Consider the following 19,716-nt stretch of genomic DNA (forward strand, 5'->3'; position numbering starts at 1 on the left):
TTTAAATTTAAAGATAAAATACCACCACACAGAGAGGCAGTGAACAAGTGGATTTAGATGAAATTAACTCACAGAACCTTCACCTGGAACACAAGCCAAGCATGAATCAAACCTTTTCTGAGATTAAAAGATTAATTTTTTTAAACATTATTTTCATTTCTGCTTGTGACTGGAAAATGGAAGTTCCAGGTTTCCATATGGTTCAGAGAAGTATCTGATCTTTTAGAGGTTTAGCGAAACAGATGGGAAGATTACCCATCACTAAATCAGTTGTGATTGTCATTAATTGCAGAGTGGTATAGTGCCAATTTTTGAATCATTCTGCACAGTATATAAAATGCACAAGAGCTTTTCCGGAATTCAAGTCACTGGACCCACAATCCCAATGCCAGCTACTGGATTGATGGAACTGATGATAGGGTATCACCATGGGTTCTCTGCTAATCTTCACTGGCTAGCCAGAGTTCCTTGGAAAAGGCTGAAGTTTAAGTTGTATACTTGTGAACTTTAGGTGGTCTCATTAATTAACACAAGCACTGGCTTCTGAGATGGCAGCTCTTAAGCTATCTGTATAGATGCTCACATGTACTGAGCTGATGTGACCATCACAAACACAGTTCTCAGTTATTGGTTGGCAAAACTAACAGGTAAAAAAAAAAGAATGAAATTATTCTCTTCTTCCCAGTATAGCTGGCCTTCTGCCTGTGTGAGAGGTATAGTTTAATTGGGCAATCCTTCTCTTCACCCCTTATGTCATTTTGAATTCTCAGCCCAATTAATTACACCTGCTGGGAGTACAGTGTAAAGAAGCTATAGAGTTATCTAACTACAGATAAGTTGAAGTAACTCCTACTCAGAATGTGGTACCAAAAGTGCAAGGGAAGAAGACAGCAGAATCTCTCACTGACAGAAGGCTTTGAGGTGACAGAGAATGGGACCTGCTACAGGTGTGAGTAGCTGACTACCCAAGCCCATGAATCACTGGTAGCCAATCAAATGTATTGCAGCAGGTACTAGCATAAAGCCACAAAAATGGTCTTCGCACAACACAAGCAACACAGAAAACAAGTACAAAGTATTGGGAGGATGTGATATGTTGTAACTGGTTATATAGCAGGATAGCAACTCATCTTGTTGCCTCTATTTATTTCCTTTATAGACTAGCAGGTGCATTACCAATCTACCCCATGACTGCCTAATGGTTTCATTTCAAGTCAGGGTGTCTATCATCTGGAGTTATTTGTAGCTATTCTCACATATTCACGGGAGATGGCCATTAAAATGGCCTAGCTGATGTGTGTTGTACTCTAGATACTAGACTTGAATACATTTTCCACCCCACCCCACCCCATCCCATCCATCCACTCTTGATTTTTTTAAATGCATGGCTTTGTATATGATGGGATAGGTAAGTACCTGAGCAACTTCAACCAGTTTTTAAAACTATTTTGGGATTTTTAAACTGCATTGTCAAGAAGCAAAAAAAAAAAGGGCACAAGCGTATTTTTGCCTTGAATGTTTTGGCCAACAGAACTGGCTATTGAATAGGTGTCTACAGTGAAGAACTCTGTTGTTAGGAAGCCAGCTAGCATGATGGAGTTATTTAATATTTTGCCTTCTTAAGAAGAATTTGTGAGAAGGCTGTAATGGCTCCTTAAGTTAAAAAGAAGGACCAAAAAATGCAGTTGTAAATGCAAAGACCCTTCAGGGAGGTGGCAATGCAGCTGAAGGACCCTTTGTGTATTGCAGCTGCTCACATATTGTCCATTGTGATGTAGCAAAATTTCCCTGATACTGGACCAGGCCTAGAGTGAGCACAGATGGATCTAGCTACAACTTAGAGAGGTCACTGAAATATGGCACTTGATTACAGTGTTCTTTGAAGGGCATACAGCTATTTTCACTACATCAGAACACTCGACCATCATGAACATCATAAATACTCTCTTGTCTCTGCTGTTTGGCATTTTGGCTGGGCTGATCCTAGTTTTTGGCTTGATTGTAATGTTTTGCATCCTGCTTTTCAGCACAAGACTAACTGTTACATTTGGTGAAACTAAGATGGTCACCATATTTGAAAAAGCAGCAATGGTGACTGAATTTGTCAAACCCAGTCCAGTCACCAAACCAGAAGCATCCCACCTAGTAATCGAATTTGACAAAGCTGAGCTACTTGCCAAATTGGCCAAGGAGATCGCTCCCAACTACAGCGTGGTGGGTATTAGCATTTTCTTACTCCGGGCACAACTTAGAGTGTGAGACGCCTCAGTTTAACTCATTCTGCCAGGTAGAACAGACAATGTTTGAATGGGTGACTGTGTTGGTTTAGAAATACTACTACTTTATGACTCAAGGGCTCTATTTTCTCTTCTGCCACTCTTTGTTTAAAATATTACCATTGATGCACAGGACTGCGGTAAGAATCCGCGTAAACCTTACAAGTTATGAAGGTGGGAAAAGGGGTTATTCCTAAAGTTATGAATGCAGAGATCAAGGCAATTTGAGGCTAAAGTCATTTTAGGAGAACTTAGTGAATATTGCAGACATCTCTGTTTGGAGTGTGTTCAGGAGGTGGTGGGTAGGAACAATTTAACTAATGCTTCAGAGTTCCCTTCAGTTTTATTAGAGAAAAGAATAAGGCTGAAAGAATCTATTACTTATTTTGACATAGAAGATGCTGTTACTATAGGGCAAGATTTGGCCACTCTTATGTTCCACAGTACCATATTTCATGAGGAAGCTCTATTGAAATCAATGGGACTTTTTGAGAAGTAAGATGTTACTTAATGTCAGAGAGGGTGGCAGAGTCTAGCCTTTAGTGATTATGAACTAAGCTCTGGAGGAAGATGGAGTATTTTAAAATTTTATGTATTGATTTAAGATCAAGTAATAAACAGTGAACAAATCTGTAAAGAAGGCAAAGAATTCAAACAGTTAATGTACCTCAATAGAGCAATAGTAGGCCTGCTATACTACTGCACTAAGGCCACTTCATACCACTCTGACAGTGCAAAGGGGTGTTAAAATAGGAATAAATGTAATGACAATATAAAGTACTCCACCTTTCAAGCCTTTTTACACTGCCAGAGTAGTGTAAAACATCCTTTGTGTAAATGAGACTGTAACCCACTACCTCTAATCACAAAGAAAGAGGAGATCTTCTGTATTACGCAGAGCTATTTCATAAGAGTAGAACTGCAGATTGGCTAAACACACTGATGGCCTAATTCCTATGTTAATACATCTCTTCCAAGTGAGATTTATGAAGGAAGACACTTTTTTTTGCAAACAGGCCGACGCTGCTTCATCTGTGGTCTGACACTGAGGTGCTACTGAACCCCACCCACTCCCTTTGTAGTCAGTGGAAGATGGGTGGGTAGGGTGCCCAGACCTTGCAAGAGGGCAGCCTCATAGAATTGGGTGCCTCAGATGGAAGGTGATTCAGTTCACTTTGGTATTACCATGTCTCTGAATATGGAGGAGGCTCCAATCCTGTTGAGCTGGTTCACATACTTAAAATGACACTGTTGTGGGCCTCTTGGGTTTTTGTTTGTTACTCAACTTGCTATATACTAATCCCATGTCATGAGTTCTTTGTAATGGCTTTATTTCAGCCTCACTCATTCATAGACTTCAAAGCCAGAAGGGACCATTGTGATTATCTAGTCTGACCTCCTGTATTTATCTACTTTTAAATAGTTAAATGTATTTACACAACTTGTCCATATTCTCTTTCCATTTGTACTAGTGATCCTCGGTATTTCAATATTTACATTAAATAATAAGCTGAGATTCTGGTCCTCTATATTTTTCTAAGTTTTTAATAAACAAATAGACCCAGTGATTGCCCAAGTTGTGTAAATTGACTGGCATAGCTCCACTGAAGTCAATTTTGCTCTACAAAATGGTGTCCTCCATGCTGTTATTATTATTAATTAATTAATTTAGGTAATTATTACCTTTTTATTACCTGTCTCAGGTCCAGTGAGGAAATAGTTCATTAATAGTTCTACCTGGGTGTGTGGGTCAATCTCAGGATGACTGAGCCAGCAATGTGCTGCAACTGTGAAAAAGGAAAATGGGCATTTCAGTAGAAGGAGGGAAAAGTATTAGTGCCATTGTACTAAGCATTGATAAGACATCATTTGGAATACAATTTTTGTCACCCGTGTTCAAGAAAGACAAATTCAAACTGGAGCAGGATGATCAGGGGAATGGAGGGCCAATCGTGCAAGCGGAGATGGGAAGACCTTGGCTCATATGGTTGCTCTATCTAAATACACCAGGGGGATAAATATCAGGGAGGATGAAAAGCTGTTTAAGTGAAAGGACAATGTTGGCACAAGAACAAATGGATATAAACTGGCCATGTACAAATTCAGGCTGAAAAGTAGAAGACCGTTTCTAACTATCAGAGGGATGAGGTTTTGTAACAACCTCCCAAAGAGGTTGTGGGGGGCAAACAACTTAATTAGTTTTAAGAGAGATGGGGACAAAATCTGAGTGTGATTGTATGATTGGGTTGCTTGTGATTGCGGGGGAAGGGTCAGTAGCCCTGGGGCTCACTTCTAGGTGGTTTTATGTTCCTCAAAGCTCATGCATCACTGTTTCAGCTGGCTACCTGCAGGTGCAAGGAAGGGATTCCTGCCCCCTCAGTGCATTGTGTGGTGTCTTTTTGTTGTTGATTATGGTTTTTGTCTCCTTCCTCTAAGGCAACAGAGATGGCCAGGGCAGGAGATGTGCAGGGTGAGCCAGGATTCAGATGTGTCACTGAGCATTTTGTCTCAGCAGTTGGCTGGGTGGCTCTTGCTCACATGCTCAGGGTCTAACTGATTTCCATATGTGGGGTTGAGAAGGAATTTTTCCTGAGGTCTAAGTGATACTGATTTTAGGGAGGGTTTCACCTTACTCTGTGGCATGCAATTTAATTGTAGTTGGAATTTCTAATTTAGCTGTATTTATTGTTTCTTATTTGTATTGTGGTCATATCTAGAGCCCACATTTGGGAATCAGGGCCCCTTTGTGCTAAGATCTATACACACACATAACAAAAACATGGGCTATGTCCCAAAGCCTTATAATATGTTAGGCTCAATTGGTATTTTTTATGTGTATCAACAATTACATTTATTTTAGAAGGGAGCAATTGGGCTAAATATCAGAGGGAAAAAATCTTCATAATCAGAAATATAATCTGTGAAATAATTCTCCTAAGGAAGTATTGGAAGCACTTGTTCCTGAGACATTTAAAACTACATAGTATGCTAGGGAAAAAAAGAAATCACCTACCAATTCAGAACTAATCATATTTTATAGGATAACAGGACTAAAATCATCTAAAACCAGTCACTAAACTTAGTACCCTAAGGGTGGAATGGAAATAAAATGTTGTCATGTAGCACAGAGAAGTGGGCACAAGTCTACAAAGTTTGTTTGTTTAGCATGTTTTGTCTTAGATTAGACCGTCTATGCAGTTCTTTCTGGCATTTATTTGTTTGCACCATGGAGTCCTGATCCTGAACTGGGTGTCTGGTAATAACAAACAGAAGGAAAATAAGATGTTGACTATTCTTGAAGAATATTTGCTATTAACTATCATTACCCATAGTTACTACTCAATCCATACTTTTTCCTTTTTGCTTAGAATAGAAAAAAGCTGTAGTATCTCTGATACTCCTGCAAAGGGTGAGTAAATACTGACTTTTAAACAACCAAGGTAAATGGTCTTCTCTCAGGCCACTACAATCAATATTCTGGCATTTGGAGCCATCGTTCTTAACTCAGACCTGAGCATGCTAGTTTTAACTTAAGTGCACTATTTTTTTTCCTTTAAAAAAACAAAGAACATGCAGATCTCTATGAAAAACAAGACTTGGACTGGCATCTCAGTGAAAGTGGATCCCAATGACAACACTTGGAATGCCAAGGCCAATATCCAAGTCAAATCTGATGCCCAAGAAGATGTCAATTTAGAAGAGGAAATCTTAATTTTCAACTGTAAACAGCTGAATGACAGCTGCACTGTAACAACTTACAATATCCAAAATGAACCCACAATCCAGAGTCTAGAGCTGAGTGATGTTGTGCGGGCCATCTTGCAGGTGTTTTATGGCGCTCTTCAGATGCCATCAGCTGTAGGATCCACTGACACCAATGAGATTAGCAAAAGTAAGGCGGCAGAAATCTACCAGAGCAGTGAAGAGTGAGCCTAGCCTCTTCACATCTGGAAGACTGACACAATGTACAAGATTACAACATTCCAGAACCCACTCTCCTCGGATTGTTGCATTTCAGAAACAAGACAGACATAACTTGCTCATCTGTTACTGATCTGTGGGGGAAAAAAATTAAAGCATGCTGCACTCCTAACACGTCCTTGTTTTTTTTTTTTTTTGGTTATAGTTCTTTAAGTTATACAAATAGTTTCTTTATAGTTCTTTTAAGTTATACATCCACACTATTAGCGTATGCCATTTAGTGCAATAAATTGTTACTGTCCAGTGATTTAACTACTGCTGGCAGAAAAATGGGAGAGGGGAATTCATTCATTTTTAGGGTTTTTTTTGTTTGTTTTGTTTCCCCTTTCATTGAAATTCAATATTTGAAGAAAATTTTGTGAAAATATTTAGAAGTTGCATCATGACCAGCCTTATCCTTAGTCATCAGCAGTTGAGGAGGGGAGGCGGGTCGGGGGGAACCTATCAGAGTATAATTATCTCAGGCATGAAATCAGCAACTATTTTTAATCCTCCCTGTTGTGCACAAAAATTAAGACAGTACACATAAACCTGTTAATATTTGATACAATAGCTTCTATGACTCAGTGCAAACTTTATTTTCGCATAATCAGCATTAGCCTCCTCTATGGAAAAGATGCAGAGGGGTAACAGAAGCATGTTAGTCCATATTCTGAAGCAGCGGATGTGGAGGGAGGGGCTGAGTTGTGTCGTCCCCTGCGCACCACCACCCAGACGGCAGATGATCTGGTAGTGAATTCCATCCTTGCTACCTGTACAAAGCTGAGGTTTTAGCACAGAGAAGTGAATTTCACTCAATCAGTTCCTCATATGGCTCACTTCAAGAATACAGTAACAGGCCAGACCTGTAGCTGGTCTGAATGGGCCTGGCTCCATTAACCTCAGGGGAGCTGCGCATGTTTGCACTAGCTGAAGATCTGGTACAATGTATACCTGAAATGAAAAGTCAATTAACTTAAGAAACCCTGTGAACCTAATTTCCAAATGTGAGTGTCTCAAGTCTGTCTCTTAAATCCATATTAACACATCCATATGCCAATTTTAAATTTCAAAACCCACATTTAATTACCGGAAATGTAGACTGAAGTGCTAGCTTTAGACAACCATGTTTAAAACTTGGAACTTTTATTAAAAATATATAAAAATCTGCATAACTCAAGTAAATGGTAATACAGAAATATAATAAGCTGTAGCATTTGCAATGAGGGGCATACAACCAAACAGACTTACCTCACTAACGTTAAAGTGTGCTTAACTTCTGCCTTAAGATGTATGTGAAGTCAATGGAAGCTGCCTTCAGATATGTGTACACTGAATTTAGCTCAGAAATTTTGCATTCTGTACACTTCTTTGCCTGAGGCAAAGTAAGACCTCCGTGCACAAAAAATACAATTCTTTCTCTGAATCCTAAAAATAGGTGAGAGCTCCTCTGTGAGGTACAGTACAGTGTGCCTGTGGAGTAGTAGTAGTTTCACCATCTAGCCTATTTAGTAAAACTCTGAGTATCTTGGCAGTCTTTGGAATAGTAGTTCATAGTCTATAAAATGACACTATTTGTGTGACTTTAAAGCTACTTTTCATAATACAGAGTTCATACAGTTAACTCAAATATTGATTGCAAGAAGGAAACCTGTTCCCTTGCAATTCAGGATAGTGAATTTACTTGATGTTATGAGGCAAAATCAATGCTTGTCTATTTTCCTGAGCTTAATGTAAAAATGCCTTTTGAACAATCCAGTCTGAAGAAATTGTTATACATACATCCTCTGAAAATACTTTTTGTGTAAGGCTGATTTTGTTTCTGAACAAAGTCTACACAGGATATTCCGTATGACATAAAAATACACTGGCCAAGGGTTCCATATTGTTTGCAGGCATACGATGCAAAGAGTTTATATTCTTATAATATGCTTAGTGGGATCTCAGATCTCTGATGGAACCTGTGATGGTGTCAGTTTACTTATCTGTACAGTCAAATGGTCAACTTCAATGGCTCAGACACAGGTTTGATACAGGAGTGGGTGGGTGAGATTCTGTGGCCTGCATTGGGCAGGAGGTCAGACTAGATCATAATGGTCCCTTCTGAGCTTAAAGTCCATGATTCTATGTGACTGTACTATGTAAAGTACTTTTGCATCAATGGCACTGCATGCTGAGAAAATGAAATGATACTTCTAAATAGCATGCCTATATGTTTATGCATCAGATCTTCCGTTGTAGGGGTCTTTTTTTTTCTCTCTCTCTCTTTTCTTTGGTACTGCCAGATCTAACTGCTCTAGGAACAAACTTGTAAGTATCTTAAATACTTAATATAGTCTACCAGAAAAAACGTGTCCTTAAATAAATACTTCATTCATTTAAGATGTACATCAGATTTCATCTGTGTATCTGCCAATTCCTACTATAGCAGTATTAATTCCTTTGTGCCACCTAGAGTTTTAACAATGGTATGAAGGGTGCCTTCTAAATATTAAGTGGCACATTGCTTGACCTTGGTTCATTTCATACCATAACTTTACAGGGTGTTTTCTCAAAAGTATTATTTTGCACACCTAAATCCTGGTGGTGTATTAAATCTAGCAGTAAATCTACATCTCTTACTGGGCATTTCAATGTAATTAGCTTTTTACTCTTCCAAAAGAATTTTACAAAAGGTTTGTCAAATTTCATCTCTTGTGGAAAGAAAGCATCGGTAGAACAAAATCTCATTTTAATGACAATAGGCCTTTTCAGCCAAGAGGGAAAGTGTTTATTCCCAAATTGTTGTTTTCTGTACTACTTGAAAATGGGTAACTAAGATATATTTTTAGACATTGGATTATTTTACTTCTTGACCAATAGAAAGTAGTGCAGAATAAATGCCACTCCCCACCACCAACACAAACATCAATTCAATTAGATGTGTAGTTCTAAAACATCTTCAAATTTTGATAAGGTTCATATATGATCAAATTAAAGTTTTAGAATACAGCAGAACAGAAGAGTTTGCCTGCATGCCTCAAATTTATACTTAGAATAGAAGAACTATTAAGGATGAACATTCATGGTTTTCTTCCCCGCGCACCCTCTAGTCTTCCCCAGTTGAAGTTAAATTAGATGAAGGATCTGATCTTGCAGCCCTTAATGTTGTGAGCAGTCTAATTTAAGCCAATGGCACTAATAATGTGAACAAATATATGAGGGTCACCTACCACCACCTCTCCTCTCTTCATCAGCAGTGATACAAGCTTTCATGTCCCATTTTTATACTTTCCCCTCCATTTATCCCATATCAACTCCTTAGACTTGAATTCCCTTCCAATGTTCATCTGGAATGCCATGATCCATCATTCAAATCCTCCTCAAGATTTTTGTCTGCTATGATCTTCAAAAGAAATATCAACAATGATGGTAAAAAAAAAACTGCTGCTCAACCTTTCACTATTCCCAGTTCAGCCTTCTCTGATAAGTCTTCTATTGTAATATTGTATTGTATTCTTCTTCCTTTGGGAGAATCCATGGAGTAAAGTATAAGAGGGGTAGCCGTGTTAGTCTGGTTCTGTAGAAGCAGCAAAGAATCCTGTGGCACCTTATAGACTAACAGACGTTTTGCAGCATGAGCTTTCGTGGGTGAATACCCACTTCTTCGGATGCAAGCAGTAAAGTGTCAGTGCAAATGCTGTCTGTCTTCTCCAAAGACTGAGGGGGTGATCCTTCTCCTGGTATCTAATGGCCATTGTCGATACAGAGAGGTGTGATTTACATAGTCCCATGATATTGGGATTGAAAAATGGTCTGTAGGCTAAGGGTTCACTATATATAAATATTGTTTGAGACTATACAAGCAAGACTTGCTAACCAACAACTGAAGTGCTGAATATTGAAGAGTTGAATTGAATCAAAGCATTGCACTGATGTTAGTTTTTTATGCTCTTTATTATTATTAGATAATAAGACTAAGTGCTTATTGTTGTGAGATTATGAGATCTCTGTGTTTAAAAATATCCATCAGTAATATCAGGAATTGTCCTTGGGAAATAGATTACTCTTAATGGTTTTTCTTTTCTGGGTAAAACAGGCTACTCCCCTTCACAGGGCAAGCCATAACATCTACTTTGTTTTCTAATGTATTATGGTCACATTGCGTTCCTTAGTTAGTTTGGGCACAGTTTTGCTCTCCCTTGCTCATTCAATGCTGGGAATTTTGCACGCAATGCATACAGGATTGGGCCCATAGTTTCTGATTTCATGAAAATATTTTCCAAGTAATCGGACAAGAATACTATTTTAATAATTAAAAAAAAATGTATTGAAGGTCACTTTTTGTTGTTTTTTGGGGGGAAAGCTAAAAAGCTGAGGTAAATTAGAAGAAAATGGTTCTTATTGAGAGATGTATTCAAATGCACAAACAAAAGACCACTTGTTTCTTTAAACAGCGAACCAGTTAATTAAATTCTAGATGCTCTCACAACTATATTTAATTCATGAGCATTAAATAATCAGCTCTAACTCATAACAGATCAGGATTGTGTGGGCAGATAACTATCTACCACCTTCTCACAGGGGGCTTTTCCAATTTATGGCTACACCCCTGCAACTGGTTCCACATGGGTGGACCCTTTCACTCTCAAAGTCCCATTGAAGTCAACAGTTCTTGACTTTTGTTGACCTAAGAGGGATGCATCTCATACTGTTGCATAAGGCTTTTCTAGTTATATTTCTGTAATTAATATTTTATCACTTATTCTCAAATCATGTCAATAATGGGGGGGACGGGAGAAGTGATTTTTTTTTAATCATCCTTAATTAAGATGAACTATTCTGGCTTCTTGGGGGTGGGGGAGACGACATATTTTAAAACATGTACTTTGACCTTTATCATTTCTCCCCAAGGTTGAGCAATGCCCAGGAAAGAAGCACATTAGTCAGATTAACCTCTGCTACATCTTTGCTGTTAGAGAACTGCAGGACCATTCAGAATTAATTTAATCTTGGAGAAATTGGATAGTTTCTCTCGACATTTCAGGCATTTTAGGAGGGTCACTTCATGCCCTTTTTGCATAATGCATTTGTCTTTTAGCACAGAACATAAAATGTCACATTTTACTCTTTGATGGACACACCATTAAATTTGAAGGTTCATTTATTAATGGTTCAGTTTGTCAACTGAGTTGAAAGTCGTATATAAGCTGCATTATGTAATCTCTGATATATGAATCCAGGGGATATATAATACCAGAAGAAAATGATTTGCCTTTCATCATCCTTCAATTTCACCCTCCTCCCAACAGGCCCTGTATGTTGTGACTCACTCCATTGTCCCCAACAAACAAAGGTATTTCCCTCTTTGCACCTTTTCCTGAGTTGAGTAGAAGACTGAAGAGAGGAGATGAGTGGAGCCCAACAACCTCCTGCCTTCACCTTCAAGGAGTGGCCAGCTGAGCTTCTATTTTCCCCCTCTGGTTCTTCTGGAGTCAGTCAACTTTCCCCTTTACTAATTTTGTTTCAGGGCCATTTGATAGGCCCATTCCTCTTATGGGACAAGTGGCCACTCTGTCTTATGAGATCTGCTGCTCTATCTCTTTCTCATCCTGTTGGAAACACACAAGTTCATGAATATTATAGATTGGTTAGCCTTATCATACAGAGCGAATTTCAAAGCACTGAAAGAGCTGCTTGGTTTCCAAGTTCAGATTTAGGAATATTGTATGCTGCACATTGCTTTCACTCAGCAAACAGGAAGAACCTGATCCCTTGAATTGCTGTCACCTCCACAACCTCTGTCACTCCACTAAGTGTGATCCTAAATTTCATTTAATGCTATAAATACACTGGGTTGCTGTTCTAAAAGTTTATACATCGTAAGCAGTGGGCTGAAGCTCTAGAAAATAAAGAGCTCATTGTTGGTGGACAGAGGGAAGAATGACCGCAGAGCTGCTTCATCTGCATAAGCGATTTACCCAGAATTTGTCCAGTTTTATTTTGGGAGCCACCATAAATGTACTAAAACTTAGAATTGGTTGGGTAATGGACCTGAGCTGAGAGCAGGGGAAAAGTGCTTGTACCTTTTTGGCAAGGGGTAAGAAGTCTGTGCAAGCATCTTGTCTTCTGCTGGTTCCTTTCCACAGAGGATCTTTCATTACTGGGAGGACTTTGCAATGGGAAATGATGCAGAGGTGGCTCTTTGGTTGGAGAGAGAGTGCTTCAGAGGATAGCAGTAGAGCTGAGTGAACTCCTACTCAACCACTAAATAAACTAATTCTGAGGTAACTACTGGGCTATGCATCCAACGAAGTGGGTATTCACCCACAGAAGCTCATGCTCCAAATTGCTGCTTTTACTGGGCTATGAGATGCTCTGGTTTGGGTCTCTTTCAATCTCTCTGCTTGAAACCATTCTACTTTGTATAAAGAATTTAAATGTGCATTGGGCCAGAAACTAAGTGAGACTGTGAGAGTACCTTAACAACTGGACTATGGGCTATAAAGGAGGCTGCTGGAGTGGGCCTTGCAAGGGAGACTTTCCCTCCTCCACCCTGCCCAATATTCACCTGGCTTGTGGATCACACTGAGGCTTAGGTTGAAGTAGGTGTCCAGTAGCTGCTGGCCAGAGGCAGCAGTGCACATGGCCAGAGGCAGAAACTTGGGCATCTAGGGGACCTTTACAGCAAATTTAGGTGCTGAGGGATTTTTGGCCACCTCCAGAGTTAAGTAGCAGATGAGTGGGGTTTTGAGGATCTCAGTGGCATTTCAGTTAGGGTGACCAGATAGCAAGTGTGACAAATTGGGACTGGGAAATCTGGGGAAATAGGCTCCTATATAAGAAAAAGCCCAGAATATTGGGACTATCCTTATAAAATTGGGGCATCTTGTCACCCTAATCTAAGTTCTCTTGTGGAGCTGGGCCAAAGTTATTCAGAAATTGTTCAGAAATTATGCAAGCAAGAATCCAGAACCATAAACTATATTTGACTTTTCATACTATGGCTTGAGCTATCAACAAATGGTTTGCATAGATTAAAAATAAGAAGAATACAAACCCAGCTAGCTGGTCAGAAAATTGGTGTTTTCATAACAATTTTCAAAAGAAACAAAACACATTTTATTCAGCTTTTCATAGCATTTTTCCAGTTTTCCAGCCAAAAATTCAAAGCTTTAGGTTGTTTAAAAAATTGTAAAAAACAGACATTTTCCACAGCAATTTTTTAGCCTTGATTTAAAAAAAAAATCACCATTTTCTTATCTAAAACCTTTTTGATGAAAAATTTTTAACCAGTTCCTTCTATGTAATGATGTGTAGCAGAGACAACTCTGCAACAATTATGCTGCATGGTCTTATACTGTATTTGAGTGCTAATGGCAAAAAAGTGAGCACTTTGACAAGGTGAGTCTTCCATTTACTTAGCCTAATGGAAACTTATTGCCATGAGTTACAGTATTACTTATCTTAAATTATCTTTTATTCTATGGGATTCTAATCGTCTCTGACCTTAACCAAAATCTTAGGCTGAAATACATCAACTATGTATTAAGTCACCATTTTATAGGCTTGATTTTCTAAAGAGGCATTTCCGAAAGACTAGCAAGCATTAATTGTATTCAAAACGTCTTCCTTACCCATATCCTGGTTCTACAATATGATATCATGTGAGTAGTCGATCAAACAGAATAAACATTTAATGTTTATAATAAATTAAATCTTGACATGATTTCTGAGCTATCACATTTTTAATGTACCCATCACCAGAGTATTTAAGCATTTTCTTACTCATTTCAGAAAATTTTCAGAGTACTTGTAAGACAATGGAATGACACTTCTTTCATAGAAAAACTGTATTGGCAGGTTAATTATCGATAATAAGCCTACAATTATTTTTAGCTGAGTATTTCTAAACATCGCTAAAAAGGAAATGGGAGATGTACATGCATAGTGGATGAGATGACTGAGTCACAAGGGAAGAGTGATGGAACAAGACTGTGCAACAGGATATCTGAGTGCTGTTGCTGTGACTGTCCACAACTTCCAGTGTAGTGTTGGTCTGTAATTCACTTTATTTCTTTCTCAGTTTCCTCATCCATATGATGGGGGGGGCAGGGGGAAATGGGAACACAAGAATTGCCATACCAGCAATCTATCCAGTTCAGCATCTTCTGGATGTTTCCCTGGTGACCTTCCCATGTGCACTGTGATGCACATGGGAGGAACTGGAAAACCCAGAGATGTACCCTTGTAGTAATTATAACGTAGCATCACTTTAAGATGCAGCAGTCAGGTGTCTAAATAACTTAGTGCACATATCAGGCTTAGTTTTAGGTTACTGAAAACAATCTTATTTATTACATCAAGAACAAGTACAATCAAACAGGGACCCGGAAGCAGTAAAGAAATAGTTTTATACACAGAAAACACTCTTCTTACCCTGTCCACATCAGTCAATCCTGAACTTCTTAATTATGTACAAATATACACACCTGTCTGTTTTCCATGTCACTTCTGAGCACTAATCCCTGCTGCTGGGTTACTGGGATGGCTTTGAGAGGCCCCACTTTCTCTGAGGAATCTCTCTCCTCCAGAGCTCACCATGATCAACCTCTGTGGGAAGCTTCTGGTGCTCGGTACACCATGTTGAGATCTCTTCAGGTCCCAGCCTCAGAGCTCTACTAACTCTTCTTCAGTTCTCCCCCCTCTCCACGCAAATCTAGCCAGACTTTCCATCTGCCCCTCCAACTCACGGTTCCCTGTGACTACCCTGCCACCATTCCCTGAGCTCCCTCTCTCAAAATCCGCTTTCCAACTGTCTCCTTTATTGACCTGCCCAACAGAGGCTCCACCCCCCTTTAGTGATGTCACCAGCCTCAGCAATTCTTTCACCGTCATGTTCAGGGAATACTGTTAGGAATGACGGTGAGACAGTGTGGGTTAATAGGACAGTATTTGAGCTTGGCTACTGATGGTTTAATATTTCAGGCAGGAATGTAAAAAATCAAAATACTGTCACGTTTTTATTTTAATACAGTGAACTTTGATTATGGTAAGTGAATGGCTAACTGTTAGGACCATGTAGTTTCAGAACTTAGAATTTTTAGGCCAACATGACTGGTTCTGTGATAAGAACACATTATCAGCTGTTTTTTTCTGTTTAATTTAATCAGAGGCCATGTACTCTGTGGAAAAATGAAAGAAAGCTGAAATAACTCAGAAGGTTTCAGTTTCTGACCAGAAGTTTCAATTTTGCCTGGAGAAATAGGCAGGTGCCTTTTTTAAATACAGCTTCTTTTACCTTTTGTCTTGTTTCCAGTTAGTAGCTAAAGGGGCCAGTTTTATCTGTGGTATGCTGCCATTGATTTCAATGCCATGGCATAGTTGACCCATGGTATTTTATAGACCAAAGGGGAAGATGATCCCTCTGCAGAAGTGACAACTATCCACCACAAAGCTTATGCGCACCTTTTGAAGAAACAAAGTCAACAGAGTTTTAGTTGGCCATGCAAGAGGCCAATAAATACAGTGTGAGGAGTTTATTGTAGTACTAGACTCTGCATTGTGGAAACAGATTTCACAGTTGCTCACCATCAAGGGAAAGGTCTGCAAGCTTAAAACGTACTGGCTTATAGCTGCTGTGGGTGGGGGGACATCATGATATTGTAGAACTCTTTGGAAAGCAGAGGGATAGAAAGGAATGAATAATAGAGGCCTAAGGGAACTGCACTCGATGTACATTAAATTTAAAAAAAACAATGTGGGGAAAAAATGTGAGGAAAGATATTAGCCAGTTTATATTTCATTGGCTGCTGATAGAGAAGTTTGTACTTGTTTTCAGTTACTGCACAATGAGGATATACGGACTACATCACTCAGTTTTATAGCTAGTATATCAGCTGTTTTAAACTTATGACAAATGGGGAGCTACTACAGAAATATTTGCTTCTCCATATAAATTGGAGGCCTGGCCTCTGATCTCCAGTTTCATGTCATTTCTGGCAATCTGCCCTCTGCTGGTGGAGGTTCTGCAAAACTCATGACCTCAAAGTCTAGGGGTGGGAAGGAATTTGATCAAGCAGGAATAAAGGGGTTGTGACTCCTTTAAGGGGTCCCTCCCGCCTTCATGTTGAGAGCAGTGCCTTCACCTGAGCTAGGGGCTGACTGGAGGGGCTCATGTAAGCCATTGTTAACTATCTGGGAACCTGGCTGAGGATGCGGGGGAGTCTGCCCAGGTAATAGCTGGCATCTCCTGGTGGCAGATGTCCATTGTAGATACTCGTTATATAGGGAAATCGGTTTTCTGATAAAGCTGACTTAAGACTTAAGAAACTGGGGAATGGGATTGGAGCTCCTAACATCTGGTACAAAAAGGAGACACCCCCCCTTTTCCCCACCCCTTTAGATGAGGGGAGAGTGGTGAGGTTCCAGCAATGGACTGGGACGAGGTGTGGAGGGCTAGCAGCAATTCTCCCAAATAGGTGGAAATGAGTGAGAAAAGAATCATGACCTGGATGGTACGAGATAATTCCCAGATGAATTAAGTAATAAAGTTGCAGCCTGCTTAAACTACATCAATCCTGCGTGTCCAGGATGCTGATGTTACAGCCAAATGTATAAGGCAAGATTTTGTCATTCCTCAAAGTACAATACACAGTATGAAGCTCAGTATGTTTAGGAACAACATTAGAAAGAGAATGGATGACAAAACTGTCAATTTTATTGCTATTATAGAAATAAAAGTAACTGTATTAAAGTCCCTTACACCTGTAAGAATCCAAACCCCTCTACAAAAGAACTGGGCCTTTGTTCCTACACATAGTCATATGTCCACTTGTGTAATTTTACTCATTATAAGTAGTTAATTTCTATCCAAGTGAATACGTTTAAACATAAGTGTTTGTAGGATCGGGGCCTTTATATTCAGAAAAACATGACTTTTGACTGATGTGTAGCCATTAACCACTTGGGTGGAAATCACCATCTACCTGCCAGCATGCACCAATGACACACAGCAGTGTAGGTTGAGAAGTAGTATCCCCATGAGGAAGTTCTATGGACAAATTAGGAGGAGTTTGGTTGCACTGTCAGCACATTGGAATACCTTTGCATAGGTTGGGTATAGCCATAACACTTAATAGTGTTTTAAAAAGATGAGCTCTCTAGATAGTGCAAAAATAAACTAAGTCCCTTGTTACAGTCAAACTGTTGTTGCCTTTTTTCCAGCTGCAGCTGTGGAGAGCTTAAAAGAGAACTCTGCTTCTTGACATCCTTTTACATGTTGAGGTCATTGCATACTGACTGCTCTCTGACTCAGAGATGGCCTGCTAGCTCTCTTGCCCATTCTGACAGAGGATTCTTCCTTTGAAGATTTCACAGAATTCCAAGACATGAAGCATAACTCATTTTATGCCTCAAAAATTTCAATTAGGCAGCACCTTGCTACTTAATGATGAGTTGCACCCTGGCCGCTACAGTTCACCACTCCTCCCTGCTGATGTCTTGCATTTGTAGATGCCATATGCCTGATGCTGTGACCCTTTTCAGTTTGACATCTGGTTGTCTTATAGCAAGCAACACAATAATTATCCATGGGTACTATCCCACTTTGTGAGTTTCAAACTGAGACTTTTTGATAGTTTTAAAGCTAGTGACAAATCAAAAATTTATTGCAGATCAGCTCTTCCTTTTCCTTGTTTATAGCAGAAAGATCGATCCTTAAGAAGTCTGAATTGGTACTGTACAAGCTCTGAAGCCTTCTGCAGTGGTAGAAAGCTATCCATTATAGATTAGTTACAGGGCAATTCAGAATGGGATAGCTATTTCTGGAAGGAATAGAAGCTGCCTCTCCTTTCTTATTTTCATATTTTAAAGACAATGGGCAGGTGCTTGGCTTTTCTTAAGTCCTCTTTGCAGCAATAAAGTGGCACGAGGGGATTTAAAGCTGTCTTAAGGCAACAGCTGAGGATTTTTATTTTAAAGGGCTACGTCTGCTCCCTGGCCCCTCACAGAACAGGTGTGTTCCAGGGTGAGCTGGGGTATGTCAGGGAAAAGTCAGGGTGCAGAGCAAAACAGTGATATTCTGAGCAGCACAGAGACTTCTTGGGAACAGCTAGCCACTGGAAAGGTAGCATAAAGCCACCTATGCACAGTGTATATCCACGCAGCACTCAACTACTGGGGATCTAGCTCACTTTGCAAACTTTGCATGCAAAGTAGCCAGTTAGGTTTTTGAAATGTCGATCTAATGTTTGAAAGGGCATAGGATTAAAAAATGCTCTATTGAACACTTCCCCCTTTTGCTATTTACTTATTTACAACTTTGGGGCCTTCCAGGAACCCAAATCGGACATTAATATTCAGCTGCAGCTACTTGAACCATGTAAAACTCTCAAATCTAACAAAGCAAGGCTTGCATGAATTTATTGCATAGTGTAGTGTAACCCTAGGACTATAAACCTGAATAACCATAACCTTCAATTTAAAAATATTGTTACCTAAGATTTATTGGCATGAAATGTAGTAGACAATATGTATTACTGATTTACCTAAAAACATACATATCAATGTTGGAATTGATGGTGAAAATTTTGCATATAACATTCAACATTTGTATGTTGAGGGAGGTGACCAGAAAAGAGGAACAAATATTGGTTTTATTGCCCAAATGGGGAGTTCTTCTTTCAATAGATTCAGCTGTATATGCAACTTAAGTGTGTGCACATCCAGTGCACTGGAGTCAGAGAACTTTGCCTAGCAGGATCCATAATTTTAGCCCTCCCCTGGCTACGGAAGAGCAACAGCTCCCAACTCCCTCAGTTCCTTCTTATCCTGCCCCTCCCCCCCCGCTGGCTACAACCAGAGCCCTGTTTGGTGTTTTCACCTCACACTTTCATTCTCTGTTTCTGAGAACTTGTTCTTGTACAGAGTAATTGGCTGGGTTCAAGCCAGGGTTCAAGCATTGTCTGTCGAGTGGAAGGAGCATTCCCAAGAATGATCCCCCACACAAGGTCGTTACTGAGCCTCAGTGAAGGACTCGTTAAAGAGCAGTGCTCCATCTGCAAGTCGTTCACAAAGAGGACTCAGGTGGCTAGAGACTTGCGGCTGAAATGGCATCTACTTAGAGCAGGCCATGAAGCCTGGGGATGGTGGTTGTCTTTAGATCCAGCAAGGGAATCTGCTCCATGTTTTGGAGTTTCCCCCAAGAGGAAGAGGGGTCATTCATCCTCCTCTGGTGCAGTGAGGAAGAGGTCCCATAAAACAAATCGGGGCCATTCCAGGGTTCGAGGCAACTCTTCCTCATCTTCTAAGAGGAGTGCTGACTGGCACTGTACTCTCTCCAGCACATGGAATGGAGCAGCTCCATCCAAATGCTTTCTGGTACGACACCAAGATCAGTGAGAGCCGGTATAATTGACTCTGGTTCCAGACATGGGCTATCCATTAGGTCAAGTACCAATGACATTGGCATCACCACCAACTGGCTCCACACCAGCAACGT

The 19,716-nt window shown here is 39.8% G+C and overlaps 1 protein-coding gene and 1 long non-coding RNA gene across 6 annotated transcripts in view; one reads left to right on the forward strand and one right to left on the reverse strand.

The window, feature by feature from the left end:
* LOC120406750 overlaps positions 1-6,369 on the forward strand; it is a 39,073-nt gene extending 32,704 nt beyond the window's left edge. The window contains exons 1-3 of one of the 4 annotated variants that reach the window (XR_005599545.1): positions 1,810-2,214; positions 5,645-5,685; positions 5,844-6,369. Coding sequence is in view for 2 of the 4 variants with exons in the window: in XM_039541832.1 (XP_039397766.1) it covers positions 1,927-2,214; positions 5,650-5,685; positions 5,844-6,206 (687 nt within the window). In the remaining 2 variants the exon portion in view is untranslated. Of the gene's footprint in view, positions 1-1,809; positions 2,215-5,644; positions 5,686-5,843 lie in introns of those variants that run through there. The other 3 variants (XM_039541832.1, XM_039541833.1, XR_005599546.1) reach the window with 3 other exon arrangements.
* LOC120406751 overlaps positions 1-15,017 on the reverse strand; it is a 30,804-nt gene extending 15,787 nt beyond the window's left edge. For both annotated transcript variants that reach the window (XR_005599547.1, XR_005599548.1), the window contains exons 1-2: positions 14,708-15,017; positions 3,971-4,063 (exon numbers count right to left, since the gene is read on the reverse strand). This is a non-coding gene — a long non-coding RNA (uncharacterized LOC120406751). The remainder of the gene's footprint in view (positions 1-3,970; positions 4,064-14,707) is intronic.
* Positions 15,018-19,716: the final 4,699 nt, after the last annotated feature.

The sequence above is a fragment of the Mauremys reevesii genome, linkage group 5, assembly GCF_016161935.1.
Source record: "Mauremys reevesii isolate NIE-2019 linkage group 5, ASM1616193v1, whole genome shotgun sequence".
In the NCBI taxonomy this organism is placed as follows: domain Eukaryota; kingdom Metazoa; phylum Chordata; order Testudines; family Geoemydidae; genus Mauremys; species Mauremys reevesii.